This window comes from Camellia sinensis, chromosome 2, assembly GCF_055761805.1.
Source record: "Camellia sinensis isolate YWXY chromosome 2, ASM5576180v1, whole genome shotgun sequence".
NCBI lineage: Eukaryota > Viridiplantae > Streptophyta > Magnoliopsida > Ericales > Theaceae > Camellia > Camellia sinensis.
The window spans coordinates 214,560,594-214,581,757 of NC_138962.1; the positions used below are offsets into that span (position 1 = coordinate 214,560,594).

The 21,164-nt window shown below is 33.3% G+C and overlaps 1 protein-coding gene across 2 annotated transcripts; it reads left to right on the forward strand.

Moving 5' to 3' along the window:
• The first annotated feature begins 11,724 nt into the window (after positions 1 to 11,724).
• On the forward strand, positions 11,725 to 20,585 carry LOC114321100 (U-box domain-containing protein 33). Of its 2 annotated transcripts, none has more exons than XM_082916937.1 (7): positions 11,725 to 12,725; positions 14,235 to 14,356; positions 14,651 to 14,772; positions 15,843 to 16,275; positions 16,449 to 16,589; positions 17,593 to 18,120; positions 19,644 to 20,585. In XM_082916937.1, the coding sequence occupies exons 1-7, from the start codon at positions 12,455 to 12,457 to the stop codon at positions 20,352 to 20,354; spliced, it is 2,328 nt and encodes a 775-aa protein (XP_082773063.1). In that variant the 5' UTR covers positions 11,725 to 12,454; the 3' UTR covers positions 20,355 to 20,585. The 2 variants fall into 2 exon arrangements, with proteins under 2 accessions (XP_082773063.1, XP_082773064.1); XM_082916938.1 differs by having other exon boundaries at positions 16,452 to 16,589.
• The last annotated feature ends 579 nt before the right edge of the window (positions 20,586 to 21,164 follow it).

Here is a 21,164-nt window from a genome sequence, read left to right on the forward strand (position 1 = left end):
ATTTTTATCACAAAATGACATATCACATCACAAAATTTATAATTTTATTATAATTGGAGTGTATATAGTAATATTTTTCAAAAAAAAATTATTTACATTGTATTTGGATATGAATTTTAGGTAAGGACTTAAAAAGAGGCGGACAAAATATATAACAAATACGAATCAAATATAATTTTTTTTCTCTTTTTAAATCCATGATCAAAATACAATTTTAATTACTAACAAAATATTAGAATGTATATATATATATAGAGAGAGAGAGAGAGAGAGAAACTTGTATATTATTTAATTTTAATTTATTATTTATTTATTTATTGTTTGGAAGAAACTCAAAGCATTGTACCCCAAAGATCAACGGTCAAGGCCGCCATCAGCGACGACAACGATTGCCACGTGAGTACTAGTTAAGTTCACTTGGTTGTTAAAAAAAAAAATACAAAACAAATAAATCCATTGTGAGTCTTTTTTCAGGATTTGAAATGATAGATTTGTTTAGAATATGAATTATTTCCTATGGTTATATAAATTATAAATAGCCCATTTACAAAAAAAATAAATTTAACAAAATTAATAAAAAGAAAAGGTGAAATTCTTGATTAGTTTCTTATATAACAATAAAATTATAAAAATTATTAATTTAAATATATTTATAAAATCATTAAAATTGTTTATTGATTTAATAATTTATTAATAAAAAAATGTCATTTGTTATGCAATTAAAAAATTAAAGGGGTTGTTCTCAAAAAAAAATAAAAATTAAAGGGGTGAGATATATAATTTTCACTACCACAAGAGGTATAATTTATCAATTATTATGTTCTATGATATTTTAAGAAATAAAATTATGTGACATAAACACCAACGGGTGTGATTGTATAATTGAAGTGTCATTTGTTTCTGTGTTTTTGTTTTAACATTGGTTTGCTTTTAAAATTTATTTTTACAGAGAAGTGATTTTAATACAAATAAAAATATTGTTGAACTCAAATTTTGTAAAAATTTACTTTTTAAAATTTTTGTTTGTTTTTACAGACAAAACATTGGAGTAAATTATAAATACATTATTTGAGATTTACTTAAAATACAAATTGTTGCTTATGGTTGTGAAAATTATATATCTTGCCTTTTTAATTTTTTAATCGCATAACAAATGACATTTTTTATTAATAAATTATTAAATCAATTAATAATTTTAATTATTTCAAAAATATATTTCAATTAAAAATTTTATTGTTTTATAAAAATTTAATTTAGAGATTTACTTTTTTCTGTTAATTTTGTTAAATATATTTTTTTTGTCAAAATGGGATATTTATAATTTATAGAACTATAAGAAATAAAAGGAAATGTTTGGGTGTGCAAGGTGCATATTAAATGCCTTTGCATAAATTTTCACAAATATATATAAGTTACCTTATAAAATCGCGTAATTCTTGCAAATATATGTAAATAGTGATTCATCTAATTTTTATGAGTTAATTTACGTATATTTGTAAAAATTTACGCGAGTACATATGATAAGCACTTGCACACTTAAAAATTGCCTAAAAAATAATTTATATTTTAAACAAAATCTCAATAAATGGATTTATTAATTTATCCAAAGGTATTATTTAAATCCTAAAAAGGACTCACAATGTATTACTTGTTTTGTATTCTTTTGTTTTTAACAGCCATTTTTTTTTTTTAACAGCCAAGTGCACTTAGCAGTTAGCACCAAAATGACCGGCGTGTCTGTCGGCACCCCCAAAACTCACCCCCATAAAAAAGAAAAATGTTTTGTGGCTTAAGTTTGTGTAACTCGAATAGTTCAAATGTGTTAAAACGACGTCGTTTTAAGTGTTTCAAGCTATTTGAATTATAAATTTTCGGACCACCTAGCATTGTTACAAAAAAAAAATCTCACCCCTTCAATTCCACGCACACGTATCAGAGGATAGAAACCCCCTCTCCCCCAAAAAAAACAAAAAAAAAATATATACATGATTGATCAAAATCATTTGAGGGTCATGAAATTCCCAAAACGAGCACCCCAAGTATTCGACCCCAACCCCCGGACTGGACCGTTTGTGAAATTTGCCAATCCAGACTTAACCATCTTTCTTAACACACTAACCGGACTAATCCGTCCAAAACCACATTAATGAATTGGTGAGAATTCTGTCCTTTTTTATTTTATTGATAATAACAAGTAATTTAAATTCTTTGAAAAAGTCCGTTCACTTATTAGTTCAATTTTGTTATCAGTTAGAGTGATTAACATTTTTATTAATTATATATATCAAATTTGAGATATCAAATTTTTTACCAAATGAATAACTAAATGTTTTACGGCTGTGGAGTCTTAAAAGTTTGAACCCCACCCATGTGAAACATGGGCTCATTTATTTGGTGAAAAATTTGAAAAATGTTATGTATCCTAAATATTCTACTAAATATTTTACCAAACCTTTCACAAGACTCACAAACTCACACATATGAAAGGTTTGGTAAAATATTTACAATCCCTAGCATAATTTAAAAAAATTTAGGCCCTACAATATTTTCTTATAAAGAGAGATAGGGGATCAAATGTGGGCAACCGAATATTCCTTGGCAAGTTGGGCCTACTTAACTATAAAGTCTCATATTAAAACTGCTATGGTACTGTTTAGTTAAAATTTAGAATCATCGCGTGGATAAAAAAAATTCAAAACCCTTTTTAAAATTTGGACTTTGCTGGGACCCTAGTGGAGAGATTCCCAGTGACCCCAGTGCCACATGAGGTAGACCATTGGCTGAAAGCAAAAAAAATGAAAAAAAATAAATTTTTTTTTTTGAACCAATCACAAGAGACTTCCAGCACCCCAATGGAATCTCATGCATTTTTCTTAAAATTTATCATGAAATAAAATTTTTAAAACACAATTCTATAATTCTTTTCAATACTTATAACTAAACTCTATTTTTTTTTAATTTTTTCAAAATCTTTTATTTTTTTATTTTGTTCTTCAAAATTATTATTTTTAATTTTATTTTTGAAGAAAAATTATTTTTTAATTTTTTAATTTTCGTAAAAAAAATTATTATTATTTTAAGTATAGGCCAAATAATTCATTATGATATAAATATATATGTGCGATCTAATTTTTTTAATTTAAATAACATTTTAAAAAAAATTAAAAATAAAAATAAAATAAAAATATTTAAAATAAAAATATTTTTTTAAATTTTTTAAAACATTTTAAAAAATATTTAAAAGAAAATAGCCCACTAAATACAGCGTACATATATATGTAAATATTTATAATAAAAAATATTAATCCTAAAAAAATAAAAATAAGAAAATTTTTAAATATTTAAAAAAATAAATCCAAAACAATTTCAAAATAGATTTCAAAACTCAAAACTCTTTTCAAAACTCATAACTAAACAAATTTTTTTTTTTTTCAAAACTCATATAAAAAACTCAAAACTTAAAATACAACGGGTGTGTTTGGTAACGTTTACGTTTTCAGTTTATATTTATAAAAATTTTATAAACTGGTTTTTGTTTATTTTTTGTTTATTTTTAGAAAAACATAAACTACAAACACGTTTGGTAATTGATAAAATGTTTAAAAAAATTTAAAAATAGTGAGAAATGGCAAGTGGTGGCAAGTGGCGACGAAAGACTGTGGTGGAAAGTGGTGACGGTGGGTGGTGGGTAGCTGGTGGTGATGGGTGGTGACAGGTGGGCGGGTGGGTGACGGTGGCGAGTGGTGGGTGGTAGCGAGTGGATGGTGGTGGCGGTGGCGGATGGTGGGTGGTGGTGGTGGCGGATGGCGGGTGGTGGTGGCAGGTGGGTGGCGGATGGCGGGTGGTGGGTGGGTGGGTAGGTGACGGTAGCAGGTGGGGGTGGTAGCGAGTGGGTGGTGATGGCGATGGCGGGTGGTGGTGGAGGTGGCAAGTGAGTGACGGATAACAGGTGGTGGCGGGTGGTGATGGTGGGTGGGTGGGTGACAGTGGCGGGTGGTAGCAAGTGGGTGGTGGTGGCGAGTGGTGGGTAGCGGACGGCGGGTGGTAGTGGGTGGTGGTGGGTGGTGGTGGTGGCGGGTCGGTGGGTGACGATAGCGGGTGGTAGGTGGTAGCGAGTGGGTGGTGGTGGGTAGGTGGCGGGTGGGTGGTGGGTAATGGTGGTGGTGGTGGTGGGTGGTGGCGGGTGAGTGGCAGGTGGCTGGTGGTGGTGGGTGGCTGGTGGTAGGTGGCTGGTGAGTGGTGGTGTCAAGTAGGTGGCGAGTGGTAGTGGCGGCGAGCGGTGGATGGTAGTGGCGAGTGGATGACAGGTGGGTAGTGGGTGGTGGCGGTGGTGGTGGTGGCGGCGGCGGTGAGTGGGTGGTGGCTGGTGGTGGTGGGTGGATGGGTGGCGGATGGCGGATGACAGGTGGTAGTGGGTGGTGGCGGGTGGTGGTGGTGGTGGTGGTGGATGGGTGGGTGGGTAACGATAGCGGGTGGTTGGTAGTAGCGAGTGGGTGGTGGTAGGTAAGTAGTGGGTGGGTGGTGGTGGTGGTGGCGAGTGGTGGCGGGTGGGTGACAGGTGGTGGTGGGTGGTTGGTGGTGGCAAGTGGGTAGTGAGTGGTGATGGCAAGTAGGTGGCGGGTGGTGGTGGTAGTGGCGGGCGGTGGATGGTAGTGGCGGGTGGTAGGTGGATGGCAGGTGGGTAGTGGGTGGTGGTGGTGGTGGTGGTGGTGGTAGCGAGTGGGTGGTGGCAGGTGGTGGTGGGGGGTGGCTGGTGGTGGTGGAAGACGGTGGTGGAAAATGGTGTCGAGTGGTGTCTAGTGTTGGGTGGTAAAAAAAAAAAATGAAAACTCAAAACGGAAACATATTTTTTGTGTTTTCATTTTTTGGCCAAATTTATAAACTGAGACCACTGATTTATAAATCAAAAATTTTACTAAACAAGTTTTTATTTGAATTTTTAAAATTTTTGTAAATATAAACAAAAAATTAAAAACATAAGTGTCACCAAACGGCACCGAGGTAAAACTCAAATTATGAGAATTCTGTCCTTTTTTACTTTATTAATAACAAGTGATTTATATACTTTGAACAAGTCCATTCACTTCTTTAGTTCAATTATTTGTTATTAGTCAGAGTGATTAACATTTTTGTTAATTGAAAAATGCTTTGACCCCCACTGGGGGTCGACCCCCAGTGAGGTGGCGCTCCGTGATTGGGTAAAAAAAAATTTGTTTTTTTTTTTTTTTTTTTTTGTAAGTTTCAGTCAGTGGGGGCTCGCCACCTCACTGGGGGTACGACCCCCACTGGGGTCTGTAGCAGAATTGTTGTTAATTATATATATCCAAGTAACGCTTAAGCAACAAGTTTTATATATAAAGAGATATGGAGAATCAAATGTGGTCTAGAGAATATTCCTTGGTAAGTTGGGACCACTTAACTAAAGTCTTGCTTTGTTTTTCTTCATCATAAGAGATGGCAATTTAAACCTAATTCGATGGGATTTCACCTTCTAATCCCGATTAGAATGGATTTTCTCCGAAAAATATCCGATGGGATTCCATCTCCTAATCTCGATTAGAATGGATTTTCTCCGAAAAATATCTCTGATGAGCCAAGAATGGTATTAGAAAATGAATCTCTGACAATTTTTAAGTCGGGGGTGATGATAGGTGCCTCCGCCCCGTCTCCGTTTTGTCCCAAACTAAAATTACTACTATACTCCTATATATATATGTGTATGTGTGTGTGTGTGTGTGTCTCTCTCTCTCTCTCTCTCGGGCTTATTGACTCATTTGAGAGATTTAGGTTCACGGGTTCACATCGCATTCTCTTTCTTCTCTCCTCTGTGTTTGGTCGCCGTCGTCGTTCGTTCCTCCCTCACCGGCATCTTCCTTTTCCCGCACCGGCTCTCCCTCTCTCTTATGGTTACGGTGACTTGCCTCTATCTCACCGATGTCTCCCTTCTCTCTTACTAGCTCTCCCAGTGGTATGTGCTTCTCTCTCTTTTTCTCTCAGATCTATATATTTTGAGAGAAGATAATAAATTTACTAAAATTTTTAAAAAATTGTACTGGTTGTTTGAGTAGTCCGTGATCTATGTATTGATCTATTTATTTTAAGCTCTCCATGATTTATGTATTGATCTATGTACATTTGAGTAGTCCATGATCTACGTATTGATGCCTATGCAAAAAAATGTACTGATTTATGTATTCTGGTTGTTTTGGGTTTTGAGAAGATAATAAATTTACTAAAATTGAAAAAAAAAAAAATTTGTTGTATTGAGTGAATGTGGTAGTAATAGACTAATGGTACTAATTTTTTATTTTTTATTTTTGGGGTTAGAGATTTGAGATATTATGTTGCATGGATTATTTTGAGGGTATGGACTCATGAAATATCTTTGAGAGATACCCACTGATTTTAAAAGTTAACTTAACTAATATTATGTTTAGACACATTATGCTTTTATATATATTATTTTTATTTACCTCAAAAAAAAAAAAGGAAATAAAATGGGATATGCAAAATCTAAAAAAAAAAAAAGGGGGGGTTAGGGATTTTTCGGGGTCGGAAAAACCCAATCCCCATTAAGGGGGGAGGGGGAGGGGGCGGGGACGGGGCAGTGATGGGTTCCCTGCTAGGGATCGGGGGGGGGAACGGAGAATTTTGTACCATCGGGGATCGGGGATAGGGAGCGTAATCCCCGGCCCTCGGCCCGGCCTGTTGTCATTCTTATTCATCATTGTGGACAACGTTTGATCAAAGATTTTTATACAATAAAAACATATTATTCATAAAAAAAATTAAAATAATTGAATATTTATAATTTTATAATTAGATTTTAATTATTTTAAAAAAATTATCAAAATTATTTTAACTATTTAATTTTTTTAAAATAAATGTAATCTTATTATATAATTAGAGATATTAATTTGATTGTGTTGATGAACGATTTTTTTACTCATATTTTACTTGAAGTTGGCTCCATAGGATTGGGATTGCTGTTGTGCCGTGACATCTCTAGTTTTTTTTTAAAATTATTTTGATAATTTAAATTGTTCATATTATATAGTTTGTTGAGCATTATATTCATAAAAAAAAATTAAATTAATCAGATATTCGTGATTTTATGATCAAGTCTTAATTATTTTTTAAAAAATATTAAAATTATATTAATTGTTTATTTAAAAAATAAATAAATATAATTTTATTATATAATTATAAATGTCTAATTAATTTGATTTTTTTATAAGAATTACTTACTTGATAAATCTTACAATATGAACAATTTGAATGAATGAAAGATCCTTGGTACATGCCCTTATCCGGTTGTACAGGAGAATATTGTTTTCATGCATTCCCACGGGTTATGTATCTATTTGGTGCTACCTATTGTTAGTTTAAAATAAACAAAATAATGTTAAAAATAGCCCTTAATGGTGTTGTTAGTGTTGGAACGTGTAAAAAAAAATTTCAAAATACGTAGAAGCATTTTGAAATGTGGGAAAAATATATTCAAATTATAATTTTTTTGACATTTATGATTGTTATTGACAGATTTTAGGGTTGGGCTCTCATTAGCAGGACATAAATTGATAACGAAAAAACAGAAATTAAAAACACATATTCTTTAATTTTTAAATAATAATTATTTTTAAATTTATTTAAAATACTTTTCTTAATAAATTATAAATACAAATTATACAATACAATAATGATTCAGGCCCGCCAAAACATCACTCTCACAACCCCATTCACTTGTAATTGGTCCAAGTAAGAAAGAGAAAATAAAATAAACTAATATAAACATATTATTAGTTCACATCACTATGAAAGTGATGAAAATCTCCCCAAAAAAAGTCTCAAACATTTTCCTTATACTAGACTTCGTTTGAGAAATGAGTTGGCTTTTTAACTATTTTAGCCTGAGGTTAAAAAGCCTGATTTGAGAAGGATTTTTTGACTTTTTTGAATTTTTTTGTGAGAGAGAAGTGTAATAATTATGGGTTGAATTTGATGTTTTATTTTTTGTAATTAAAATAGTCTATTTTATTTTTTTATGACTATTTTAACCCCTAACCCACCAAAACTAACTTTCCAAACTATATATGATACGCATACTTCCAAAATAAAACTAAAAAAATTATAAGTAGCTCATTGGAAATTGTCTGATTTGCAGGTTTATCTAGAGACTATTATTCTTGCAGGGCTTGTCTAGGCACTTGCTATTCAATCGCTAACAGTAACATTCATGAGAAAATTTGTTTAGAGTACACGTGGGCGTTTACTAGTCAATTTCTAAAAGATAGGAATTCTCATCACATGTCATGTTTAACAGATAAATTTGGATCACATAAATTTTGAGAAAAATTGTTAAATAGTATTTTTTTTTGGCTACAGGATTGGTAAGTTTTAATTTAGGGTAAATTGTATAAATATGTCAATTTGATCTTTATTGTTTTAATTTATTTAATTTTGTCACTTTATTTAATAGATTATGCTATATTAATCCAATAAATAACGGTCGTTAGGTTTAGTAGACGAAAAATTAAACGATGTGTCAATTTGGTCATTATAGTTTACACGATGTGTCAATTTAGTTCCTGTCAAAATTGAGCAAATTAAAACAGAGACCAAATTAACACATCGTGTAAATTATAAGAACTAAATTGACACATCAGTCACGTCGTGTAAATTATAAGGACCAAATTGACACATCAATCGAACACGTGACGACTTTCCGCCTACCAAACCTAACAACCGTTATTTATTGGACCAATATGACACAATTCATTAAATTAAGGAACAAAATCGATCAAATTAAAATAATAAGGACCAAATTGATACATCGTTTAAATTATAGAGATTATTTTCATAATTTACTCTTTAATGTAAGGTTAATTTTACTTAGCGCATCTGTATTTTAACTGTAATATCACTTTGATCATTTTATTTTTAATTGTGACAATTAAATTTTTATATTTTAAGTTTAGTTGTAATATTATCATTTTGATTTATTGGAGAAGTGACTTTTTAATTAAAATATGAGCTAAAAAAATTAAGTAGTGCTTTAGAAAATTGGTAAAAAATAAACTTTTGAAGTTTTTGCATAAAAAAAGTAAAGGGATAATATAACTTAAAAAAATCAAAAAATTAACTTTTTATTATGTTACCAAAAGGCCCCTAAACATATTTGATAATAACTTTTTAATTTTAAAAAATGTACAATAAGTAGTGTGTGTGGTGATGCATCTTTAGCTTTGCAGAGTGAGGCTTCGTTTGGGAAGCCATGGTTTGGATTTTTTTGGCTATTTTAGTCACAAAAAATAAAATAGGTTATTTTAGTCATAACAAACAAAACATCACATCCAACCCATAATCATTACATTCTTCTCTCACAAAAAACTCAAAAAAGCTAAAAAGCCAAAAAACCCTTCCCAAACCAAGCTTTTAAGCCCAGGTTAAAATAGTCAAAAAAGCCAAAAAGCCAACCCACTTCCCAAACGGAGGCTGAGTGAGATGAAAATTTTGATTTTTTTTTAATGATTTTTTTTATTTTTTTAAGATAGTTAACAATAGAGTAAAATAGTCAAAAAAAAAAAAAAAAATAAAAAATAAAAAATAAAATACTATAAAAAGTCAATTCTTCTATTTATTCTTTTATACATATTTCATAAAAAGTTAAAAAGTTTAACTAATCGTTTGGGGATTACATATTTTAATCAAAAAGTCATTATAAATTGTCACATCACTCTTTTTACTTTTCTGTATATTTTTCGTAAAAAATTTAAAAATTATAAAAATAATCTATTCCCAAACGAGACCTTAAGATAATAATCTTTAGTTAGGTCTCGTTTGGAAACAGACTAATTTAGTAACTTTTTAGCTATTTGGCTAAAATATGAGCTAAAAAAAAGTACTGTATGTTTGGGATGACTTTTTGACTTTTTACAAAAAGATGTGAAAAAAGTAAAGAGAAAAGAGAATCTTTGACTTTTGGTATGAGTTGTTGACTTTTTGACTTTTTTTAGTAACTTTTTGACTTTTTAACTAAATCGGTCTGTTGCCAAACAAGACCTTAAAATAGCCACTAGCCAAACCGATCTGAACACAACTTTTTTATATGAGCTAAGGCCAAGTTTGGAACTATGAAAAATCCAAAAAATCAAAAAATTACCAAAAAAATTAAAAAATTATCATTATTCACCAATTAAAAATATAAAAATACTAATTTACACAATATTACCTTACAAAGACGTGACATGTGGAACCCGTGGTGGCCGGCACTTTTTTGGGCTGTCAATGGGGTAAAAAAAAAGAGGTATATCTATTCATTAAATTAGAGGATAATATTGAGCCAGTGGGCGCCATCATAGATCTATTTTTGATAATCTGAGCTGTCAATGTGTAGAACTTGTCGAGTACTATATGCCTATAAAAAATCATGTTAATCGGATATCGCTAACTATATGATCAAATTAGTTTTCTATAAAAAATAGATGGTATTATAGTTAACGGTTGACAAAAAATTAACACGATCAAATAACTATCGATATCCGATCACCATGATTTTTTATAAACATATAGTACTCGACGATTTCTACAAATTCAACGATTCTGATTAACAAAAAGTAACCATGGTAGGCCCCCAAGGGCCGGACAACACCGCCAATTTAAGCCCGAGAAATAGGCAATAATTTCCTATCTCCTAATCTGCCACCGCTTTGCCACACTGCTGTACCGGCTATCAATAACTTCACTGCTCTGCCAGACGGCTGTACGGGCTATCAATAACTTCACTTATACATTTTTTTAATACACATTTTTTCGTAAAATGTCAAAAAATTAACATAACATTTATATTTTTTTCCTCATCTTTTTAGTTCAAAAAAAAAAGTGTACTTATTTAAGACACCCCAAACAATTAATACGTAATTTTTTCTTGTCTCAGTAGAATTTTTATATTTTTATTAAAAAATCACTTTTGGACAATTTGGGAATACAGTAAAAAGTTATTTTTTTTGATTTTTTTTTTTTACACAAAAAGGCCACAAAAATCCCACTTTGATCCAACTTCTCAAAACACCAATTTGTCATTATACTTTTTAAAATCTCACTTTGATCCATCAAAAGTAAAAAAATAAAATTGAAATTACTGAAACTGACAAATAATCAACTTGAATAATTTACCAATACATTTCTTAAGGTTTTACTTAAAATACTAATTGTCTCTTATAATTTGAAAAATTACAAATATTTTATTATTTAAATTTTCTTATTTAATAAAATTAATTAAAAAATAAAATTTATAACTTTTCAATTATTTAAATTATTAATTGAAATAAATTTATGATATTATTAAAAATTATTAATTAATTTAATAATTTATTAATAAAAATTATCATTTATTATAAAATTAAAAATTTTAAAAATAATTTATATTTTAAGTAAATTTCATGATATATTTATTTTTTATCCAATTAATTTTTTTTTTAAATTTTCTTTTTAATATTTCTGTCTAGAAGTTCAGTGGAACCTTTGCTGCTGAGAAGCTTCGTCTTCAAGGAAGTTGAGCAATCAATCCCAGAGAGAGAAAGAGGGGAGAGAGAGCGAGAGAGAGGTGGACCAAAGCCATCCATGGATTTGGAATTGTTTATGCAACTTCACATTAATCTACACGTATAATAATAATATATATAGCAATCTTCTCGTGTAGTATATAATAGTCTTATGTGTCTTATCAAGACGAGCAACTCCTTTTACGTATAATCATTTGCTACATAGGGACTTGTCATTGCTTTGGTTGGTTATTCGTTTGTTCCCTTCGATTTCAATACCCATTGACGATTCTATTCGATCCCCAGAATTTTGAATCATCGAATTTCTCTTTGAATCTTCACAATTTTTTTTTGTGATTTTTAGAGAGAGAGAGAGAGGGAGAAGACGAGGTGGTTTGATTAGTTTGAGGTGGTATATCCATATATATCATCGAGAAAAGCAAACCCTTTTGAGGATAATCATTGCTATAGAGACTTTTCTCAGCTTTGGTTGTTTTCATTGAGAGTGTCTTCTATATGGGCAAGTGTTTTCTCGTGAAATTTTCATTTTTAGAGAGAGAAAGAGGGTAGGAGTTGGTTTGATTCATTTGTGTTGATGCTTTAGAGTGATTTCTGTGTGTGTGCGTGTGTGTGTGTGTGTGTGAGAGAGAGAGAGAGAGAGAGGGTTATCTCAGCTGTGAATCTAAAGTTTACCTTGTTGAAATTTTCAGAGAATTTTTGGGGATATTTGTTGTTAAGATTATAATCTTGTTTAGATGGTGGGGTAGAGTTTATCTCAGCTGTGAATTTGAAGTTTTATATATTGAAATTTTCAGAGAAGTTCGGGGTTTTGATGTTTGAGTGAAAAATACAGAAAAAGAGGTTTTACAGAGAGAATTGGATTGATATAGGGAGGGTTTCAATGATTTTCCATGGCTGTGGTGAGTCCTATGCTTGATGTGATGCCACAACAGACCAATCCAACAAGAAACCCTCAAATTGAAATCCCTAGAATGATGGCAACTAGGCATGAAATCGTTGAGGAACCACCGGTGCAAGTTGCCGTACAAGATAAGATGTACGTAGCGGTGGGAAAGGAATTGAAAGAGAACAAATCAACTGTGTTATGGGCATTGCATAACTCAGGAGGAAGGAAGATATGCCTCCTTCATGTTCATGAACCGGGGCAGTGGATACCCTTAAGTAATTTCTTGCTGCACACTCTCCATTTATATGTTGCTTGTTGAATTTCTATAGAATTGCTATTTTGTGTTATACTGATATTGTGCAAAGATTATATTGGTTGACCCGGTTTTGTTGAATCGAATCTATTATCCCAACTTGATATAATTTTGCCTCTTGGTTACTTTGTGTATAAAAATCAAATTAACATATAATACAATCTAAAGTCATGCTTATGTTTTGATCTTGTTCCTACATTGACATGCGTATACATTAAAATTGTTTGTAAGTTTATCAAATATTAAGGCAAACTATTAGAGCATCTCCAACGGTAGTAGGCATTTTACCTATCTAAATATTTTTTATAAAGGATATATTTTATTTTGCCTATCAACTGTTTTATGTTTTTACTCCAACCATGCTCTTTATTTTAGCTATTTATCCAAACACTATTAATTTTATAGAATGACACGTCAACAACAAAGATGGAGGGAAATGATCCTAATGATTGAATACATTTTGCCTAGTGTTGAAGGCTAGCTACATGTAGCTAGTGAATATGAATTGAGCCAAAATACCTAATCATATGCCTAGTGCATTGGAATTGAAAAAAGTGAATCACACTAGGCATTTTAACTAACAAGTATTATATGCCTAGTGCATTGGAGATGCTCTTATGTAAAGCATATTTTATGCGAGATCATTCTTTTCTGACTTTACATACACATGAAAATGCCTTAACAAGAATAAATATGCATTTCTTCGCTTGCTTTCAATCCAACGTCATATGAGAAATCATATCTGTTCTCAAAACGTTATTCTAGTAGAGTTTGTTAGTTTGAAAATTTAGCAATGCTTGTACACCGTGGAAGCTTCTATATTCATATATAAATATATTAGTTTTTCTATTTGATGAGAAAAAAAGAAAAAATATCTTTATTGGTGACGCATAACTCAGGATCCTTTAGTTTTTTGAGAATAATATAATCGTTTAAAGCCACTGCTCAGCTCCAATCCTATTTTCCACAGTGCTGTGAGGGTTGGATTGGTTGACAGTGGAATTTATTTTTGTTCTTTGATTAATGAAAGTGAATATTTATCTTTGAAAGCATTTTCTTTTTTCTTGGCCTATGTTAGTTACTGGGTTGTCTAAACTTCTGTGATTGGCTGATGCAAGTTGGTTTGTTTTCACTAATTAAAATGAGTACAATTAGTTGGAGTCGCTTTTATGTGGTTTTTGTCCCCTTAATCTTAATACATTTTTATTATACCCGTTTCATAAACAAGCGGGGAGAGTTGTATTCATTTTAGTTGTTTCTTGTTTTCTTCTAGTATAAATTTCCTTTGCCCCCTCTCCCCCCTCCCCATTTGCTCTGTCCCCCTTCCAGCACTTCATTTATATTGCTTCTGATGTGCAGTTCCCAGTGATTCTTGACATGGGTTTTATTGGATGAAGTATAAACATGGTTTTTATTGGTTACTTAAACATGCATGTTTATGTATTCTATTTTCGATTTCTTTCGGTTTTAGTGGGTTCAAAATTTCCAGTAAGCCAACTGGAGGAACATCAAGTCAAGGCATACCGAGAAACTGAGAAGCAAGATATGAACAAGCTTCTACGTGAATACAGCATGATTTGTGAGCGAGCAGGGGTATTATCTCTGCTTCTAGTTCTTTCACTGCATGTAAATTTTATTGTTAGTATTTATGATTATATTGATCTCATGAAGCAGCAGAATGAGTTGATGTTAGTTTTACCAAAAACCATATGAGAAAATTCTATAAAATGTTTTTGCAGTATATAGCATCCATTGCAATGGTTTAAGTTTATGTTTGCAAATAGCTCCATGCTACTAGTTTGATACTAAAAGTTAGGACTTCCTTTGTATCAATGAATCAGTGCACACGCTTAACTTTCTTATCTATTTGGCATTCTTCTTATATAGGTTTCTACAGATGTAGTACACACTACAAAGGACTCGATCGATAAGGGGATAGTGGAACTGATATCTCAACATAGTATCAAGATGCTTGTTATGGGAGCAGCTGCAGATAAACATTATTCAAGGTAACGACCTCATAAAAACCTCTTACATTGACTTGTTCATCATCGTCTTCTTAACGAACAATTTTGTGTACATCTCTCCTGCTTTGTGTTGTAATTGGCAACAAAGCATTTATACGATGCCCTGAAGACTGGCTCTGGATAATTCTTCCCAAATTTCAATCTTTTGTTCTTGTGACGTAGATAAATTGTCCTCACTCCTTGCCTGACAAGCTATCCTTTTAGAAGTCCTCACAGTGCAAAGAAAACAATTAAGTGGAAGAGAAATGATCTCTTCTAAATTTATTGGTCCAGATTGAGTAAATTTATTTCATTTGTGTTCAAATACGTAGTTCTTATTATTCCTTTTTCACTCTCTTCTCGTAACAACAGACTCGGACACCTGCTTCTTTGCCTGTGATCAAAATGAATCACAAACTCGTTCAGCTAGAGATCAACCATCAAGTATCTTGTGCCTTCTTATGCGCTGTGGAAACTTGAGAAGAAATTTTTAATAACACTTCTTTCATATCTTGCTAGATGGAAACTTGCTTGGCACTTGTATGCTAAGATTGCTTACCCTAATGCCTTAACATTGCAGGAAGATGATGCAGACAAAGTCTAAGAAAGCTACCTATGTGCACCTACAAGCACCTCTGTTTTGCCGCATTTTGTTTGTTTAAGGTATGCTTGACAATTTTGTTCTTACTACTGAACAAATCACAGTCCCAACTACTTGAGGTTGGCTGCATCCTGCATGATGTTTCTTCTATTCAGGCCCTTGTAGGCCACACTTTTATTTATTTATTACAACTTCTTGTTATTAACTATTGTTGTTTTAACAAGGATCTATTTTATTGGAAAATATTTGATATGTAAGAATATCTATGTCATTAACGGGGAAGCTTTTAAGCCTGCTTAACATTTTACCGATCACCTACTTACCGTCACGACATGCTCAATCAATTATAGCAGAGAACACTTTTAGAGTTCTGACTGTTACTATTCTTCCCTTTTCACTATTTTCATAATTCTTGAACCATCTTTTGGTTCTAACAATTGAGATTGCTAATGCATGTGCCATATCTATATAGGGAGGGTAGATTAGAAAGAATTAGGACGGAGGTTGCATCTCCGACACTGCAAGCAAATCCAAACAATGAAACTGGGCAACCAAGTTCCTTGAGATCACGATCTGTTACAGAAGGGCTCACCAGTTCAGGTCCAGATTATCGCAGAGCAAGGTCTGACATTCATGGGATGAGAATTTCAACTTTTTCCTCAGATAGCTCTGAAGGGTTAACTCCTCACAGAAGTTCAAATACATTAGGGAGTTTCAACGATTGGGAGGAAATTTCAAGGAGTTGTCCTCCTCTGAATTCACTCACGTCATCTTGTTCCTCTCCTGTTGTTATGGCTAATGATTCAGATTTGACCTCACCTGCGAGAGCTGACCCTGGATCAGAGTCACATGCAATGCTTCCCAAGGAGGATCATCATCGGCATTCATCCCCTCCCAGTGTACTGGTATGAATTAAACTATTATGTTGAAGCATGCATATATGTCTGCCTTCTTTGTACACTACACTACGTATTATAAGCATCATTTAACTTGTATCTCGAGTATTAGTAATATGAGTTGATTTAGTGACACAAGGCTTTGAAATTTTTATGAGTTCCTGCATGGTTCACGATTTTAGCAGGAGGGAGTTATGGATTGTGAACTTTATGATCAGCTTGAGCAAGCTATGGTAGAGGCAGCTACTTCCAGGCAGGAGGCCTTTGAACAGTCAAAGAGGCGTAGGAAAGCTGAAAAAGATGCCATTGATGCTATCCGCAGAGTAAACTTTTTGTCACTATCCACTTGTTTATTTATTTTTATTTTCCCGGTGATGATTTGGTATCAGATGTAGAATGAAAAATGCTTGGGAGCACTAATTAGTGCTCCCACTAATTAGGTGGCAGTGGGTCCCGTCATTAATGATGTGATGTTTTGGTCTTGGAGTTGTATTTTTTTTTTTTACTTTTTTAATGCATTAATGCTATTAGTGATGATGTTTTTAGTGGGATGAATCATTGTTGAGGTAGAATAATATACAATGAAAATTTGTTGTTTTCTTACTTATCATGGATCTACTGGGTAGAAGAAATTACGTGGAAGAAATATACCTCTTTCATATTAGAATGGTCAACATATTACTCAATTTTTACGCGCAGCTCTCATATGGGTTGACCATCTTTTGGAATGGGGAGACAAAAAAGATCCAAGTCCATGATGTATGGAGCTCTTTTGTGATACAAGGGGAAACTATTCTTTTTGTGGTCTTCCATCCAAAAGATGGGGTATTTATTTGACAGTTTGGATTGATGATTTGTTGAATCCTATGTTACATAAACTCGGGTACGGGTGTCAAACGCGGGTGTGTAGTTAGAGGTCAGACCCAATCAACCTCAAATTTAAGAGTACAAGGACTCTGTAAAAAAGGATTATATTTTTTTATGTTTTTAATCTATTTTTAAATGGTGATATATGTAGCCTACAGTGTCAAAAATGCATTTTATTTACTTTATAGCAATTATACAACTATATATACATATAATGATAGTGTTAAATACAAATATATAATAAGAAGTGTCCAATGAAAAGTATTGGAAACATATACTACACCCTTGTCCAAGTGTCAAGTGTCTGCCATGGGTATTTAAAGAGTCCATGTAACATAGGTTGAACCAGATGAGAGGGTAGGCATCATCCTCGATCAAAAGAAGTGTTTTACAAGTGTAACTTCAAGACTGAAAATTGAGAAAACCTCAAATGATCTTGTACAAATTGCCAATTTGCAGGCTAAAACATCAGAAAGCTTACATGCCGAGGAAATGAGAAAAAGGAAAGAATATGAAGAAGCACTAGCAAGGGGAAGGGAAGAGCTTGAAAATATGAAGCGGCATGTGGATGAAGTCATGGAAGAACTCCGTATTGCCCAGGAACATAAATCATCTCTGGAGAACCAAATTGCAAGCTCTAACCAGATGATACTAGAACTAGAACAGAAGATGTTCTCTGCTGTAGAACTGTTGCAAAAGTATAAGAAGGAACGAGATGACTTGCAGGTAGAGCGTGACGAAGCGCTTGAAGTATCTGAGCTGAGGAAAAAACAAGCAGAGGAGGCCTCAAACGCACTTACGCCTCAGTTTTTCTCTGAGTTCTCCTTCTCTGAAATTGAAGAAGCAACTTGTAATTTTGATCAGTCGTTGAAGATTGGAGAAGGGGGTTATGGAAGTATTTATAAAGGTCTCCTTCGTCACACTCAAGTGGCTATAAAGATGCTGAAATCTAATAGCTCGCAAGGCCCCTCGGAATTTCAACAAGAGGTAAGATGGTTTTTATTGTCAACTTTATATTAGTTATATCATTTCTTTAACAATTCATTTACAGAGCCAGAGGGTTATAGTTATTGTGTAAGGAGGGCTTGATATTGTACGGAGTCGTCAATATTTGTTGCCCACAGAATATTATACCATTTGGTTCTGCTGTACCAGAATTGGATCGTTATGATTTCTGGTTTTGTTTAATTAGTAAATGGCCCTATTTCATATGAGTTGGATCAACATCTTAATTGAGTGAAGGGGACTTTAATTAGTAAATGGCCCCTATTGGATGTGTTGGGGATCGGGAATTCCGCCCAAGACCTTCTAGAAATTATATCAAGCAAAAAAAACATACCCACACTCAAAGAAACACCATATTTAACGTGGTTCGGCCTCAATGCCTACGTCCATGGGAGAGTAACCGATTATCACTATAACAATGAAGATATTACAAAGAGATTATAATAGAGGTGGAGCTTACACCAACCTCACTCACTCACTCACTCACCCGTCTCCCCCTCTCACACCTAGAGAGACGATCTCTCTGCCTCACATCTCTCTATTTTGCCTTAGTTGTTCACTCTCTCTCCCTCTCTCACCCTCTCTCACCCTCTCCATTTATACACATAATGGTAGGAGAGAGAGTCTTCCATGTGAGCTGGCTGCCAGCCCTCTTCTTCTCCTTTCGGTGGCCGTCCATTACGGCTTGTCGGTTGGCACATACTGCAGCACATGGAGAAGAGAATCATCCCTTACATGGGGTGATATCTAACAGGATGATCTGTTTCTTCACTCGAGTAAACATTAAAGGATTAAGATCACAAACTCCTTTGTAAAGCACAATTCGGGTTGAATTCACATCTAAATACTCATAACATCACTGAAATAAAAGATCGAATAAAATTACAATTGAAAGAAATTTTGTTAAACGGGATTGCCAAATATAAAAACTTAACAGGAACTTTAGTTTTGGGGGTGTCACCCCATGTTTTCTCGCTTTCAATTGGCATGAGCCATTGGATCCAAATTTTAGATTTGTTGCCTATAATTATGGTTTTACTTTCTCTCTTCAAATGGGTGATTGTGCCTTTGCTCATTCACTGTTTCACCATTTGACATGGTGCTTCCGAAAAACATACAGAAGGGCATTTCTTGTTATGGAAAGTTACTAGTTTCAGCTTGCATTTCTGTAAATTCCCTGGCAATTGCACTTTTCAGAAGAAAAAGCTAAATTATGTTGTTAATGATGTTGTGATGGATTTTATTTTGCGCAAAATTGAATTACGTTGTTTATGTTTATTCTGATGGATTTTGTTGTGTATACTAAAGCTCTAGCATATATTGGGATTCTAGTAAATTGTTTTGGATACACAAATTTGAAAACAGATTTCCCCATCTTCCACACTAACGTTTTACTCAATAAATTCTATTTCTTGTTTGCACATTGTAGTAGTATCAATTCTTGTATATGGTTTTGGATAAAGAGAAAACCATCTGAGTTTTTGGCATCTGCTGGTTTTATTTAGGTCAATATTTTGAGCAAGTTGAGGCATCCAAACCTCGTCACTCTCATTGGAGCCTGCCCAGAATCTTGTATTCTTGTCTACGAGTACTATCCTAATGGAAGCCTTGAAGATCGACTTCTCTGCAAAAACAACACCCCTCCCCTAACCTGGCAAACTCGAATTCGTATTGCAGCGGAGCTTTGTTCTGTTCTTGTCTTCCTTCATTCTTGCAAACACCACAGCATAGTGCATGGCGATCTAAAACCTGCTAATATTCTCATAGATGCCAACCATGTCAGCAAACTCGGTGATTTCGGAATATGTCGTGTTCTTACTCGAGATGAATCCTCAAGCAGCAACACGACACTGTGTCACAGAACCAACCCAAAGGGCACTTTAGGATACATGGATCCCGAAATTCTCTCAAGTGGAGAGCTTACCCCAAAGTCTGATGTGTACTCGTTTGGAATTATATTATTGCAGTTATTGACTGGAAAATCTGCCGTGTGGATAGCTAGGGAAGTGCGATGTGCATTACATAATGGAAATTTGAAAAACTTACTAGATTCGACAGCTGGGGACTGGCCTTTTGTGCAAGCCATACAGTTGGCTCACTTGGCAATGAGATGCTGTGAGATTGACCGTAGGAACCGGCCAGACCTTGCCTCAGAGGTGTGGAGGGTGCTTGAACCAATGAAAGCTTCATGCGGGTCCCCACATCGTTCCGGGTGAGCTTTTTGGAGCATTGACCCGTTTGGTAGGGTTGTGGAAAAGTAATTATAGATTATAACTTAACGAATTATAATTTATACCTGTAAGCATAAGCTGGTAACCTGTTTGGTGCAGTCATGATATTATTTATTTAAGCAACAGGGTAGTGTTTTGTAAATAAGCTGTAAAATAATTTTTTACTGTGTAACTGTCATTTTTGCCTATATGAACATAAAAATTGTAATTTTGTCATTTTCCCCACTTTAAATTTTGAAAAAATTATATCATTAATGAAAGTTAATATAATTAATACCTATATCGGTACATTACCTTAATTTTTTTATTTTTATTTTTATATTGACTTCACAAGGGAACAAGAAAATGTCATTGTAATAAAAATACAATAAATTACTATTAAGGTAATAAAAATAAGGGTGAAGCACTGATAAATCTCAAAATGTGATATTGTAAACGGTTTAGTCCCATCTTTTTTTTCTTATAAATCCAAAGGTCTCATTAAAGTGGAATTTACATAAAAGGGTCGTTACTTACATGCTTGGGTTTAATTTTTAGGAATGAGAGTGAATTTCTCAAAATGCAGCACTCCAATGTAACACTCATTCTAGAACAAATCCCACATTACGAACAAAAACTTAACATTCTAATGTAACACTCCAATAACGTAACACTTCAATGTAACACACTAAAAAACTCATTGATGTACTTTTTTCAAATGTAACAATGCAATACTCAAAAAAAATTATTTGGTGTACTTTTTCCCAACGTATCGTTCCAATGTAAAAAAAAATAAAAAAATAAAAAATTCTTAGT

Bases quoted from the DNA above. Each gene is read 5' to 3' on its own strand.
- LOC114321100 (XM_082916937.1), top strand. From the start codon at position 12,455: ATGGCTGTGGTGAGTCCTATGCTTGATGTGATGCCACAACAGACCAAT. The intron at 14,357-14,650 runs GTATTATCTCTG...CTTCTTATATAG, and splicing joins TGATTTGTGAGCGAGCAGGG to GTTTCTACAGATGTAGTACA. The intron at 18,121-19,643 runs GTAAGATGGTTT...GGTTTTATTTAG, and splicing joins CCTCGGAATTTCAACAAGAG to GTCAATATTTTGAGCAAGTT.